This window comes from Schistocerca americana, chromosome 8 (assembly GCF_021461395.2).
Source record: "Schistocerca americana isolate TAMUIC-IGC-003095 chromosome 8, iqSchAmer2.1, whole genome shotgun sequence".
Lineage (NCBI taxonomy): Eukaryota > Metazoa > Arthropoda > Insecta > Orthoptera > Acrididae > Schistocerca > Schistocerca americana.
In genome coordinates, this window is record NC_060126.1 from 188,230,311 (window position 1) to 188,245,809 (window position 15,499).

Sequence of the window (15,499 nt, forward strand, 5' to 3'; positions counted from 1 at the left end):
CAAGAACCAAACATTGTGCAGATATCGTATATATGTCATTTTGAAGAGAAACCATGAAAGTTTGTTTTCATGTATACCACCACAGCGTAGTTTGGTAAGTTCGTGGGTACCTGAACACGAAGCTGCCGTATCGATGGATCAGGCATGCTACAGAAGGGGACAGTTGTTTCATGAAATGACCTCCCCGATCCCCAGATCTCACTCTGTGTGACTTTTTTTCTGTGGGGAAACATTACAAGTCTGGTTTATGTACCACCTCTACCACACGATGTAGCAGAGCTCTGGGAGAGAATACGGTAAGCAACTGCCACAGTCGCCGATGCCGTGCTGGGACGGGTACGGCAAGAATTTGATTACCGTATTGACGTCTGCCAGGTCACTCATGGTTTGCATACTGAATTAAAAAAAAAAAAAAAAAAAAACTTTCAGAGTTTCTCTTCATGATGTATGACATCTGTACAACATTTAGTTCTTGTGCAATAAATAATTGAAAGTGTTCCCGGACTTTATGTACACACTGTATATAGTCAACTTTCTTCAAACACAGAATGTTAATTTCCGAAGCATTGAAATCGAGATTGCCATGCACTTTTGTAAACCCATCATAGCTCATGTCATGTGATCTCGCCAGCCGATGATAGTAATTATTCACTGCGTTTACATGGGGCTCCAAAAACCTGATTTTGCAAATCGATCACCCAATACCGCTCCTGGGTAGTCATGTAATCACTTCAAAATCGATTTTGGGAATCTGCTTCTGTTTGCCTTTTTTTCAGTTTCGCAATCGGTATTGAAGCATGCCTGGGCTGTCTGTTTTTAAAAATTTCGGCTAATATTGATGGAGTGGCTTTTCATACAATGAAGGATAAGTAGAAATATTAGACTGAAGCTGTTTACATCTAGTCTAACTGAAGAGACATAGTGATTGTCCTGACTGAATCATAAACTATATCTGCTGTTTTCCAGGTGCCATAATTAACTGGGCTAGCAAATCCGCTTCAGACCTTAACATGTAAACACGACAGCAAAAAACTGTTTCTGAAACTCGGTTTTCGTCTTACAGAAGATGTGTCGCATGTAAAAGTAGTGATTCAGAGCATAGGACACGTGATGTAGTCAGCCTGTAGCAACATCACTGTTAAGCAGTGTGAACACACAAGGAAAAGTTAATGGTTTAAATTAATGTACATAGATTACCTACAAGAAAAGCTAAGGTTCAACATATAATATTTGTCTTTTTAGCAGGTGTTACACTTCGATAAATATCACACAAAAACACCAGTAAAATTTTAAGTAATGATGTAAATGTCTGGTCTTCTGGGCTCTAAATTCTTCTAAGTGGCTGGCCCTCAAAGTGTTAAGGTTTAAATGAAAACCAAACGCTCTGTGATTTAAGAAACTCAAAGCATGTTCGCACACGAAAATAACTCATATTGCATAAAATTAAATGTATTTTGAAAGTAACGCTTTTCAAACAACTAATTGCAATATTTTCCGGCGACCTGTTGAGATTTCGTTTCAGCAGTAGAGCGCCAGAAAATGGCTTACCGTGCCTGCGAAGCCACGATGACATAGGTATCCCATATGTTCGTCCTAAAGGCTTCCACACATTTTGCTGTTGCCAGATGCTTGTGTGTGCACTGTGCTTTGTTGCTGTAAATGACACATTTCCTTTCCAACTTAAGTTTTTTTTCTCATTTACGTTTTATTGCTGCAGTATTATATTGCAGTAACAAGCTAAAGTAAAATTCTTTGTTAAAGTATCAGTTCTTACCAATCAAAACTACAAAAATTTAACTGAAAACTAAAACAACAAAAAATTCCCATATTTTTCCCGATTTTCTCCTGGATGAAAAAATTCCCGGGTTTTCCCCAGATTTACCAGAGCGTATACACCCTGTAATAATATTGCCTGCAAGGTCATTAATATACATCATGAACAGCAAGGGTCCCAACACACTTCCCCGGGGACACACGAAGTTACTACTACATCTGATAAAGCCTCTCCATCCAAAATAACATAATGTGTCCTCCCTACCAAGAATGTCCTCCATCCCACCAGAAATTTCAATTGATACCCCATACAATAATACTTTTGACAATAAGCATAGGTGTGGTATTTAGTCAAATGTTTTTTGGAAATCAAGAAATACTGAATCTACCTGTTTGTCCTGACCCAAAGCTTTCAGTATATCATGCGAGAAAAGTGTGATTTGGTTTTCAGCAAGATCGATGCTTTGGAAATCCCTGCTGGATGGCATTTGGAAGGTCATTCGGTTCAATATGTTTGAGCTCAGAATATGTCCTAAGATTCTACGACCAATTGATGTCAAGGATACTGGATAGTTGTGTTATGGATCACTTCTACTACCCCTCTTGTATACGGGCATGACCTGTGCCTTTTTCCAAGAACTGGGCATGGTTTTTTGTTCGAGGGTTCAATGATAGATTATAGTTTGAAGAGGGGACTAACTCAGCCACAAATTCAAAATAATATCTGACAGGTATTCCATCAGGGCATGGAGCTTTGTTCAATTTTAACAATTTCAGCTGTTTCTCAACACCACAGACACCAATACTTATTTCAGTCATGTTTTCAGTGGTATGAGGATTAAATTGGGGCAATTCTCCTGGGTTTTCCCTTGTAAAAAAAATTTGAAAATGGAGTCGGGCATTTCAGCTTTTGCTAGAAATTACAATTACCGACAACTTAAATTGGAAAGAAAACATAGAAAATGTTATGGGGGAAGGTGAACCAAAGAACATGTTTTATTGGCAGAGCACTTGGGGGATGCAACAGATCTCTTAAAGTGACTGCCTACACTATGCTTGTCTGTCCTCTTTTGGTGTACTGCTGCACAGTGTGGGGTCATTATCAGGCAGCATTAACAAAGTACACCATGAAAGTTCAAAGAAGGGCAGCATGTTTTTTATTACTGAGAAATAGGGGAGAGAGTGTCAAGGTCACGATATAGGATTTGGGGTGTACACCATTAAAACAAAGGCATTTCACGCAGCAGCGAGATCTTCTCATGAAACTTCAATCACCAGCTTTCTCCTCTGAATGCGAAAATAGTTTGTTGAGACCAGCCTAGACAAGGAGAAACAAATGATCATCATAATAAAATAGGGGAAATCAGAGCTCACACAGAAAGATATAGGTCCTTTATTTTTTTCTTGCAAATTTCGAGTGTTGAATAACAGAGAATTATTGTGAAAGTGGTCCAATGAACCTTCTGCCAGGCACTTGAATTGCAGAGTAGCGCTGTATATGCAGATGCACTTGCACTCACTGCTGGGTGAGGGAGCCATCTGGTGCCTCCGTTTCTGCTCATCACTGCTGGCACTTTCTCGTGTCAAGAGCCTACCTGTCCAGCGAGGGCAGGATCAGCTGACTACACGGTTTCCGACAAAATGGTAAAGCTCAATGAGTCATCGTGGTCCGGAGTGGGACCAACAATGCTCTAGCAGTATGGGGGCATAATACACACTATAGCTTTGCCTGCAAATCGCCACACATTAGCCTGCGAAACCTTGGCCAAATTGCTGTTGTAGCGGCCTTGGCAACCAGCTAGCCAAGCCAACAACAGGAGTCAATGGAATTCCATCGTGCACTGGATGTTTTATTAGTGCCGAGAGGTACTTTACAGGTTCACAACACAATCCTGTCAACATAGAGATGTCTCCACATGGCACCCCTAAAGAAGTAAGATTTTTTATCCAATGTGACAGGGACGTATTTCACTGGCTTACGAAACACCTGTGAGTACACAAATAGACATCACATAGTTCAACTGAAATGTTGCATACTGTCACAGATTCCACTTACATGCAATTACTCCACTTGACTGATACGTGAGTTGGTGACTTCTTCCAATGAAGCAAGAGAAGTATTACATTCTTCAATCTCCAGTAAAGCTGCCACACTTCTGGATGAGTGTTACAAACAGTCTTGGCAAGTTAAACCACACCACATAGAGGTGGTGTTAAGTTGCAGGCAGGCACAATGAAAAAGACTGCTAGAATTATTTCAGCTTTCAGACAAACTACCTCTTTGTAAATAGAAATCTCTCTCCCTCTCTCTCTCTCTCTCTCTCTCCTCTCTCTCTCTCTCTCACACACACACACACACACACACACACACACACACACACACACACAGCCACTGTCTCCAGATGCAAAGGTCCAACTATCCTAGACTTTTCACTGTTTGATTTAGTCAGATAGTTTCAGGTGTGAGTTTGTAACTTCTACCTACCTACTGTCTCTTACAGATTACAAAAATAGAAATTATTCTATTGAATAGAAGGAATTGTTAAGGAGTAACTTTTTCAGTTTGTTGTAAGAATGGAGGCTGCACAGAGTGCAGCTACAGTTGCTCCAAAAGCTTTAATTGTTATTATCTGAGATAGTGGTATGACCATACATTTGTGTGTTGAGTAATGGTGAGAATATAATCCTATGTTACCACCAAATAACAGGTGACTAGACTACATAAAACTGACAACTGCATATTCATATTACATTCTTCACAGTCTTCATAAAAAAAAGAAGAGTACACATACTTCTCAAACGATCTCCATTGTAAATGAGCATACAACATAAAAGTTAAATACCTGTGTTAGAGTCACGTACTGTGTCCATTTTCATAAAAAGGCCTGCCTGTTGAGCACAGGTTACATGAAATGCTGCATAGCAATTTGTTTTGTGGCACTGGATGCATGCACCAACACCACGCTGCTTGCAGATGTAACAAGTTAATTTCCATCGTGCAGGTGGAATTGTTTCAATGCTGTCAATTGGTTCCAGGAAAACCTATAACCAAAATACATTGTGTACAGGATACAAATATAATTTACACTAGATAAATTTCCTTCCTACTGTTGAAAAGGCAGAAAAATCAATGCTGAATAGTTTGTGAATGGCATGAGTCATTTATCTCGAAGACATGGGAATCCTTGCACCCAAAATATTATAATAGTCACCTCTCTCACCATAGCTATACATTTCAGTACTAAGTAATAAGGACGACAGCAGTATTGTTCTGCCTGCACAAACTACTCATTTCAGGCTTTCTGTAGGAGATTTATCATGATGACACTTTTTAGTGCTGCTTGACCATCCCATCTAAAATTTAAATCCTTCTACTAAATGAAAGTGCAGAGAATGATAGACACAACACCACAATTTGGAGGCTGTTACATGATCAGAAATTTCTGCCAGATGCAGCAACATCAAAGCACTAAAAATTCAGAAAGGGTAAGTACACTTACTGAAATTCACATAATGATTTGTTAATTGGGTACCCTGCGGCACAAGTTTAACATCAATATTGGTCATTTCACGTCGCGACCGACATATCTGTTTCACTGGGCTGAACAACACTATGATTTTTCTAACAGTGCCTCATAGATAAAATATTGGAATTCTGCTGTTTAAGCAAGCAAACAAGCATTCACCCACATGTAAGTACACATTCACATGCACATGCACAATCTCGCCCACACGCATGCCTCCTCCCTGACCACACACACACACACACACACAAAGAAGCCATAAATAATAACACATTGCATAAGGTAAGAGAATGTAAAGAATGGAAAATGCCATGAAATAACAATGTTTCCTATTACATAAACCAAAATAACTGGAAGCAATAAAAGAACACCTCTTTGTAAACCATAAAAAACAAATAATTACCGTGTTTGCAAATCGAACTTCAGGAATCCACAGCGCACAGACAACATGTGCCCAGTGTCCACGATCTGTCTGCTTAAATGCTCCCCCATTGTTAGGGCACAGCACACAATCGACAGCTCGCGATGGAGATTGCAAACACCGTCTGCAGAGCCACTGTCCTTCAGGAATGTATGGTACTCCATAACAATCCTAAAATAAATGAGAAAGTAAAAGATTTTAGTCACTTTTCTTTCAGTGCCACACACAAAAATACTAACAACAGGATTATACTTATTGTGAGAAAAGCTGCTAGTATGGTTTATTTGGAATGTCTGAATGTATACAGATATTTATTTCTCCCATTATTATTATTATTATTATTATTATTATTTTAAAGAAGGGGAACTTTTGTCTTTCAAAACCAAAAGTTATTTCTACAAAACTACAGAGAAACAAAACATTGAAAATAGAAGAAGAAGAGGGCCAGAAAGTATTGTCCAACTAAATTAAGAGAACTACGTCTAATCCACACCAAATTTTTGCATGGTGCTACTATCATCATTTTAGAAGCACAGTTTCAAGAGACTCAAACGTCTATCCCTCCCCACCAATATAACTGGACATCATTTTACATAGTTTATTGTACTATATGCTTTTTTAGTTTTATACATTCTTTGCACAGGAAGAAACCCTTTCCCTCTTATGGTTGAGTGGGCAAGTGCCAACTATAACACAAAGTTTTGTTATAAAGCTTGAACCTCTTTGGATGAATTTCTGGTGACAATAAATTGTCAAAAACGAGAAATTTAGGATGACATGATATTCCAGTTTATTCATTTAAACCAGTCCAACTCTACGTGGCTACCATACAATACAATGTGAAGAAAACTATTGCACAGATAAAGTTGACACTTTAATTGTACTATTGCACAGAAAATACTAACATGAATAACAAAATGTTACGATAACAACATCATGACTGTGCCAGACCAAGAAATTTGCTTCTGGTCATCATATGAAATATCCTGGTCAATCCTCTTACCAATCTTGCTATCAACAGATTGCCACATGGTCTATTATCCAGATGCAAAACATGTCCCAAATATCCATGGAGGGCTTATTATTCCAGTCCTTTCATTGAAACATCGTGAACATCTTGTCTTGTCAGAGACAGACAGACACACACACACACACACACACACACACACACACACACACACACACAGAAAGAGAGAGACAGAGAGAGAGAGAGAGAGAGAGAGAGAGAGAGAGAGAGAGAGAGAGCAACTTGGACAGCAAACCATCAATTTCACAGCAAGAACTACAACTGTGATACTGCAGTGCCTGTGTTATTCCAAATTACAATGTAAAGTTCTTTCATGCATGTATTACTTAGTAATAGGGAATAATACAGGCACTGCAACATCGTATTTATTGCCTACACTGGGCTAGTAACTTTCAAGTAAAATGTCTCCCCTGTACAGGAATATACATAAGGGGTGTACGAGTATAGGATGTAGACATAGTTCACGACATATGGAAGTTTGGGTCTGGCCATGAATTGGTACAGATAGCCAAATGGTAGGGCAACTGCTCATGATAAGTGGGAAATTCGGGTTCATGTCCCGTTCGGGCACAAAAGTTTTCATTGTCGTCATTCCATTATACGGTGTATGGCAGTTCGTACTCGCAATTGCGAATATATTTCATGAACTACAACTGCCTTTTAACTGGTCACTGAAAAACTGTAATTGGAGACACACTGACAACTAACATTCACTTCACACTATTCAGCTCACTGCCATCTGGTTTACAACCTATGACAGCTGTATCTGCCTCCACCCCCTCAAAAAAAGGGTGGGGGTGGAGGGGGGTGAAGCGTAACCCCCATCCTGGCAGTTAGGAACTTCCCTCCGAAAACTCGTTGATCACACTATCTTCCAGGGCTCAAAGTGAGTTAGAGCTCACCCTTCATACAAAGTCGACATTTCTGTGGCCTCCTGGTCCTCTGTCCTCATTCCCATTCAATTTCATAATTCCACCAAGTCTCTCAGTTTCAAACTTCTCTAAGTCTATATCACACCCTCCACGCAGTTTTCTCAAGGGTCTTATTTATCTTGCACCCCAACCCCTAAATATCTTCAATAAATGGCTGATTAAGTGAAGATGATGGTAGCTTAGGAAAACTGATGATGGTAGCTTCCAGTTTATATAGAGAGGAAAAAAAGAAGAAATGGGCTTCTGAATCGAATCACTTCCCAAAAACAATAAAAGTTTTAAAGTGTAAAGTAAGGGAAACACATATCACTCACCTATAGCATATCAATGCTTGGAGCACAGTAAAACATAACAGAAAACAGCATTCACACTACCTTTTGAGCACTAGCTCTTTTTCCAGCAATAGCATGCATAACCTCACAGACAACAAAATACAAACACTGTGTTTGCTTGTGTCTGTGGTTATGTGTATGCTATTGCTGGAAAAAGAGCTAATGGTCAAAAGCTGGTGTCAATGCTGTTTTTCATTATATGTGTTGCTGTGCTCCATGCATTGATCCATTACAGGTTAAGTGGTCACTTTCCCTTATTTTGCATATTGCTCCATCTAGAAATTTCCGTTGTTGGTACCAATAATTGTTTCATCTATTAACATGCAAATTATGTTTTTTCTATTGTCTAAGTGTGTGCTAGAATACAAATCCAAAGATGTGTGATTAAATTCTGGCAAGTCACAACTTTTTTCCATCATTCTGGCAAAGCTTTGTACTGTTGCATAGTGGCCTGGATACCAATGATGAACTGTAGGTACTTATACAGTATGTCATTGAGGGCAATCTCTAATGTGATCACACCAAGTGGTGTTCCAGTTAATGTAGAGGCTGCTGGTCAATTTAGTTCGTTCGTGCAGTAATCAGTTGAGAAAGTCAGTAGCTGAGGTAACACCTGGGCAAACTAGTAAAGTGAAAATTCACTGCTTTAGGTTACCAAATAAAGAAAATCACAGATATAGATCACTTGTGCTGAGTAACATGGGTGTGACATGTGCTATTAGGAAAAAAAATCAGAGTTAAACAATGCATAAAAAATTAACTTGTATTTTACCTGATGGACAGCGAGGTTGCACATATCACAGAACAGTATCACATTGGAGTTCTGGCATTCACCATCCATACATATGCAACAGACAGCGTCGTCATCAATGACTACAGGTGGTGCACCTTCTCCAGTTTTTCCATTGCTCTGCATCAAGCATAACAGTGATGATCAATTTAAACATTATACTCCACAATTTCTAAATTTCTCCAAACAATATTAAAATAAATAAAACTGGGAAAGAAATACACCACAGTACAAAATTACACTCATATCACAGGGTGTACAGCAATAAATACAAAAGATAGCAACAGCAACCACTTACTTACAATACTAATTATTTATTTTGCATAATTCGTTTTTGGCTTTACAACAGTACACACCTTGTTTCATCCTGTCAACAAAATTAGCACAGAACATCTCATGTAAGGAAAAGTATTCTTTTTTCAAATAAATACTTAGTATCGATTACCAAAGGAGCAGGGCGATGTTGACCCAGGTGCAAATGTGACAAACAGGAATTCCGGGTTCCAGAGAAAAGGATTTTACACTGATGATCTGCAGAAGTGACCCTAAAAGAGCGTAAGTAGCGACCACATCCAGGCTTGTTTAAGGTAGCAAACATAGGGGAAAAGCTCCAAGAGAACTACCTATACTGATACAAGCATGTCATGTGTCCTGAACCTAACCCCATGACAAGAATAGTTGTCATGGATTTCTGTTCAGAGAGAGGTTTGATGCAGCTCTCCACTCTACTATATCCACTTCAAGCCTCTTCATTTCCAAATACCTACTGCAACCTACATTCCTCTGGATCTGCTTACTGTATTCATCTCTCGACCTTGCTCTACAATTTTTACAACCCCCCCCCCCCCAAATCCTAATCTGTGAAACCTTGATATCTCAGGATGTGCTCCATCGACCGGTTCCTTCTTTTAGTCAAGTTACACCACAAATTTCCTTTCTCTTTAATTCTACGCAATACTTCCTCATTAGTTATGCAATCTATCCATCTAAGCTCCAGCATTCTTCTGTAGCACCACATATCGAAAGCTTCCACTGTATTTGCACAAATATAGGCTACATTTCTTTTTCCCCTAGATTTTGGCTTAAAAGACCCTGCTGCTGTCTATAGCTGGGATTTCCTCTCCCCAAATCATAAATCATCAATTTCAAAATGAGATGTACACGTATCTTGTGGGTTGAAATTAATACAATTATGAGTTACTGAAATTACTTTTGTAAATCATCAGAGACTTACAAAGAAAATAACAGAACAATTTATACTTCCTTCACAAATACAGTAGCTGTTCTTGGGTAAGGAGAACATAGTGCACCACTGCTTTTCAGTACCACATGTACATATTTGCAGACTAAGTCCCCCTACATTATTTACTGTAGTGCTATTCGGCATATCAAAACAGACTGATGTTTCATCTGCATTAGACCAGTGTTTCATCTGCACTCTCTATTTGAGAATGTAAATAAAAATTTTTGTGTTGAAGCTGGATAACATAATGCTGGAAATATATCACCTTTTTCTTTTTTCATAAGCTTGAGGCATTTTTGCGCAACTGTAGTTCTGTGATGAACAGATAGATTATTTTGTTGTACAAATCACTGAGCCCACCCATACGTAACTTTAAATTCCAGTATCAAAATATTTCTTTTATGTGTTACTTTGCAGCATTCGATTTGGATCATTTCAGTTGCAGCGGCATATCCATATTTCCTATTTTGAACTAAAAAATCAAGCAAGTCTTTTTTTGCATCTGAATATTTACATTTTTGCCTTCGGCATGGAAACAGACTTTTGAACTATTTAGAGTTTCTCATCACTTGCACACCACTGACAAATGTTTTTTTCATCTAAATAAAAATACATCCAGCTTCCCACTTTCTGTACTTCTGTGTATAATGCATAGCTGGCAACTTGACATTGTTCAATTGTTATGTAGGGCTGCCAGCATGATTTAGTGTATGAATCATGTATGAGGTCTGTTCAAAAAATTCCAGGACTTTATCCACAAAATTTTTCTACACTTACCTTTTACTTATCGTATATGGTCTCCTTTATTCTCCTCCACAATTGATGTACCACTCTCAACGCCATTTCCACTTCTGGAGGCAGTCTTGGTACACCTCTTGCTGGATAGCGAGAAGCATTGTCTGTGAATTTTCTTTCATCTTGTCTATTGTTGTAAATCTTTGTCCTTTCAATGGGTTTTCAACTTTGGAAATAAATTAAAAGAAAAAAGTCCACTGAGTCCAGGTTTGGAGAGTATGGAGGATGAGGCAGCACAGTGATTTTCATTTTTTGTGCAATAGTGACACACCAACAGGGATGAATGTGTGGGTGGGTTGTCGCGATGCTAGAGCCGTATGTTATCTCAGCACATTTCAGGCCAAGATGCTGTGTCACAATTTCATGACATTATCCAACTGAAATGTTACATTCTTCTGCAATCTCTCTGACAGTCAGTCTTCGATTGGCATGCACAATTTCATGTCATACCTGACATGACCGTCATCGCTAGATGCCAAAGGGGGCCTTGAAAGGGGTCATCTTTAACTTCCGTCCAGCCATTGCTCCTCTAACACTGCCATCTCGAAATTCGCAAACTGGGCGACACAATGTTCTACTCAATACAGCACTGAACAATAACTAACAGACACAGCACAATGAATCTTCCAGCAGTTACACATTAAACACATATGTGTGTGCAGGGATGCCAACCACATTTTGCTCCAATGCATCATTGGCACGAAATTATGAATGTTCTGGAATTTTTTAAACAGACCTCGTACTTAGTAGTAGTAGCAGTAGCAGTAGTAGTAGTAGTAGTAGTACTCCATAATCAGAGATAATTTAGTAGTATGTTCTGTATTCGAGATTTACTTTTACTATAAGCTTGTGTCAAAAGTTTAGTTGTGGCCTAGATTTGTGCGAACAGGATATGCTCTTATCTGACTACTTATTGTCTACGCTTCACTTCTGTACAAGGCTACACAACAGGAAAATACCTTCAGGTAAGATTTCCTTGCACTTAAATTTAGACTCAATGTTACCAAACTTTTCTTCTTCAGAAATGCTTTTTTTGCCACTGCAGTGTACATTTTATATCTTGTGTAATTCAGCCATCATCAATTATTTTACTGCCCAAATAGTATATGTCATCCTATTTAGTGTCTCATTTCCTGATGTAATTCCATCCAGCACCATTTGATTTAACCTGCCAAATTTTATCCTCGTTTTGTTTTTGTTGATGTTCACTGAGGGGACACTGTCCATTCCCTTCAACTGCTCTTCAATGTGCTTTGCTATTTCTGACAGACTTACAATGTCATCAGCAAACCTCAAAGACAAGAGAAGTACTTGACATCAAAAAAATCAAAATATGTAGTGAAGGACACTAAAAATGACCTGAAAATGATGGGACTGCGCTCTGAAATGACACTAATACGTTAAGAATGGCTCAACAAGAATAAGAGGGCCAATCCCAAGAGACATGAGAAATAAGTACGGAATAAGAATTACCAGAGGAGTAGGGGGATGGGGTTGTGTCACATGTTCATACTCTTAAGAATTAACCTAAACTGAAGTTAACTATGTGCTGTGTTTTGTTGTTATTTGACAACCGGTCACTGAATACTATAGAAAACTAAATGAAAAAAAAAGTGAGCAGAATTTGCTCCAATCACGTGGATATATATATATATATATATATATATATATATTAAAAAACTAACGATACCAAAATGTTACTTTTTTATTTACTTGAATATCAAAACACAACATGAAACACCCTATCAACATTACAACTGGCAGGCATCAGTTATGAGTCTTATCTTACTGTTTCAGGGTATTTTAGTCCCATTTTTCTTCTTCTGTTATTACTTATTCACATCTTTCTTTTTCGTCAATTTTTAAAAAAAGACAAAATATCTCCAAGTCAATACTGATACAGAAATAATCCCAACTAGAGAGGAAATGTTACTATGTCCTTCATACATAAACTGAGACCAGGGTTACCACAAGTTTCCCCAAGTGAAATTCCCTGATGTTTCTCTGACTTCCAGACAAGTTTTAGAATTTTTCCCTGACAAGTTTTGAGATTTCAAGGGTAAGTAAATACATAAGTTGACAAAAGAATGTAAGGACTTCTGTATTTCTAAACATGTGAGCAAAAATCTTAAGTACTAACATCAACATCTTTTGTAATGAACTGTTTTAGGTGGAGAAAGCAATAAAAATGGTATATATGTTTCATTTCATGTTATTTTATTTCAATGAAGTGAAATACATTTGGCAGCAAAAATACGCATTTTGTTGGAGTTGCAAGACAGATTTAAAATATCTTTTCTTTCAGAAAGAACCTCAGAAAAAAGTAGGCCTCTTGAAAGAAATGTATAAGGTGGGGAAGAGTTGTGTAAACCAACACTATAGGTGAGAGCCCAGCCAATAAAATGTTGGTTCTACTACGTCTTTATTGTTGGTTACTACCCACTGTGTTAGGTCTATTATTTTACAAGTATTGTGTGACTTTTATTTCAAAAAATACAGGAGTACATAGCGTACAAACTGCCATCGACTGCCACAATTTTCTTCTTCTTGTCCATAGTTTCAAATATATAAACTACTTTCGAAGTGCCAAAACGTACTAGAATAAATAAAATGTGTATAAAACGCCGCACTGTACGAAGTGCTTGCAGTGAGATAGTTGCAATTCATGAAATTCATCGTCCGCGGCCTCTGGGCTGCTGAAGAGCACCACAGTCCTGGATGCAAGGATAAACCAAAAAAATCCACCACAATGTACCGCACACAGACAGATCTAGCCTGCACTGCCCCACTAGCTCCAACACGCAGGGCCTGCACATTATTGGGAAACTATGGGCTTCAGATCAGCAGGCCCGATCTATTAAGAGATACAGGCAAAAATGGCCTGCAGTTGTGGCCCATTGTGGAAGTCCACTCATGTGGCCAGCTATTCATGTGTCACAGACACCATGTCGATGAAATGAGACTGCGGTGATCATCCATGCAACAGGTAACTTGTGCAAATACTCTGAGGATCAGTACTAATGAGGACAGGTACCAACTCACTGTAAAGACGATTGCTGAGCCGCAGACAGGCACACAGAAAAGACAATCACACTCTCACAAGTAAGTTTTTGGCCACAGCCTTTGTCAGAAAACAATAGCACACACACATTCACACAATCACTCAGACATAACTCATGCACACATAAATGTTGTCTCCAGCCACTTTGTCAACAAGCTATGAGAATGAGATCCAAACAAACCACTCCTTACGCCCCCCTGCCCGTCATCGGCAGCTGCTAGGCTAGCAGCAAGTAGTGGTGGCAACACTGACTGCAAGCTGAGGGGAGGGCTGGAAAGGGGAGAAACAGAAAGAATGAAAGAGTAGGGAAGTAGCGCATGTACTCAGCTGTGCCTGCCAGCGATGACGCATAGCACCTCAGTAATCAAACAATTTCATGCTACTGAGACAAAAACGAGATTTTTCCAGTGTTATGTTTTTTCAAATATCCCTGATACATTTGAAATTCCCTGATTTTCAGAACCTGTGGCAATGCTGGAGACAGATGGAAAAATGGAAAATTAAAATTGGCATGCTTGATGGTTCAGTCAAAGATTTATTGGTAGCCACAAATGGAAAGATACACCATGCAACTACTATGACACATATGATGCAACTTGCCCTACTGCATTATTTTCTCTCCAAACCAGGGTTTCACCTGTTTCCACAATTACATCCTTCCCACAAAGTTTATTTTCTCTAAATACATACACATACAAACTTCAATACAATAGAAGGAAACATTCCACGTGGGAAAAATTATATATAAAAACAAAGATGAGGTGACTTACCGAACGAAAGCGCTGGCAGGTCGATAGACACACAAACATACACACAAAATTCAAGCTTTCGCAACAAACTGTTGCCTCATCAGGAAAGAGGGAAGGAGAGGGGAAGACGAAAGGAAGTGGGTTTTAAGGGAGAGGGTAAGGAGTCATTCCAATCCAATATAATAGAAGGAAACATTCCACGTGGGAAAAATTATATATAAAAACAAAGATGAGGTGACTTACCGAACGAAAGCGCTGGCAGGTCGATAGACACACAAACAAACACAAACATACACACAAAATTCAAGCTTTCGCAACAAACTGTTGCCTCATCAGGAAAGAGGGAACTTCTATACAATACTACTTTTAATCAACTATGCATTGACTGCCATGTTGCAACTCATAAGAAATATATTTGCTGTTAAATTTAAACACCAAAAAGTACATCAGCTGTAAAATGGTGGTTACTGATAGTTTGCTACATGCAAACCAGGAACCTTTCCTTATTGAGCATTGATTCTATTACTGATTATTTCCTTTTATGTAAGAGCACCATATAAAACCGTTGCTCACATTCTTCTTCAGCACCAGCTTCATTAGTGATTGGCACAAATCACACATTCTCTATTTCGCAATAAAACCACTAGCCATGCACCAATTTAGAATTTGCTTCTCGACTTTCAAACTGAAGAAAAATTCCAAATGAATTCAGTGTCTCATTTTAGCAACTCAGTACGAAAACTCACAACAGGTTAGAAACCTAACATTTACAAACAGCTCCAAACTATTTACTTCTCAATGTAGCCAAAGAGGACACAAGTGACATCACAGACATAAAGCAAATATTAAATG

General features: G+C 38.6%; 1 protein-coding gene across 2 annotated transcripts in view; it reads right to left on the reverse strand.

Moving 5' to 3' along the window:
* Positions 1–15,499, reverse strand: part of LOC124625776 (peregrin) — a 260,021-nt gene that overhangs the window by 215,706 nt on the left and 28,816 nt on the right. For both annotated transcript variants that reach the window (XM_047149217.1, XM_047149216.1), the window contains exons 5-7: positions 8,782–8,919; positions 5,701–5,889; positions 4,617–4,815 (exon numbers count right to left, since the gene is read on the reverse strand). In XM_047149217.1, the coding sequence (XP_047005173.1) occupies positions 4,617–4,815; positions 5,701–5,889; positions 8,782–8,919 (526 nt within the window). The remainder of the gene's footprint in view (positions 1–4,616; positions 4,816–5,700; positions 5,890–8,781; positions 8,920–15,499) is intronic.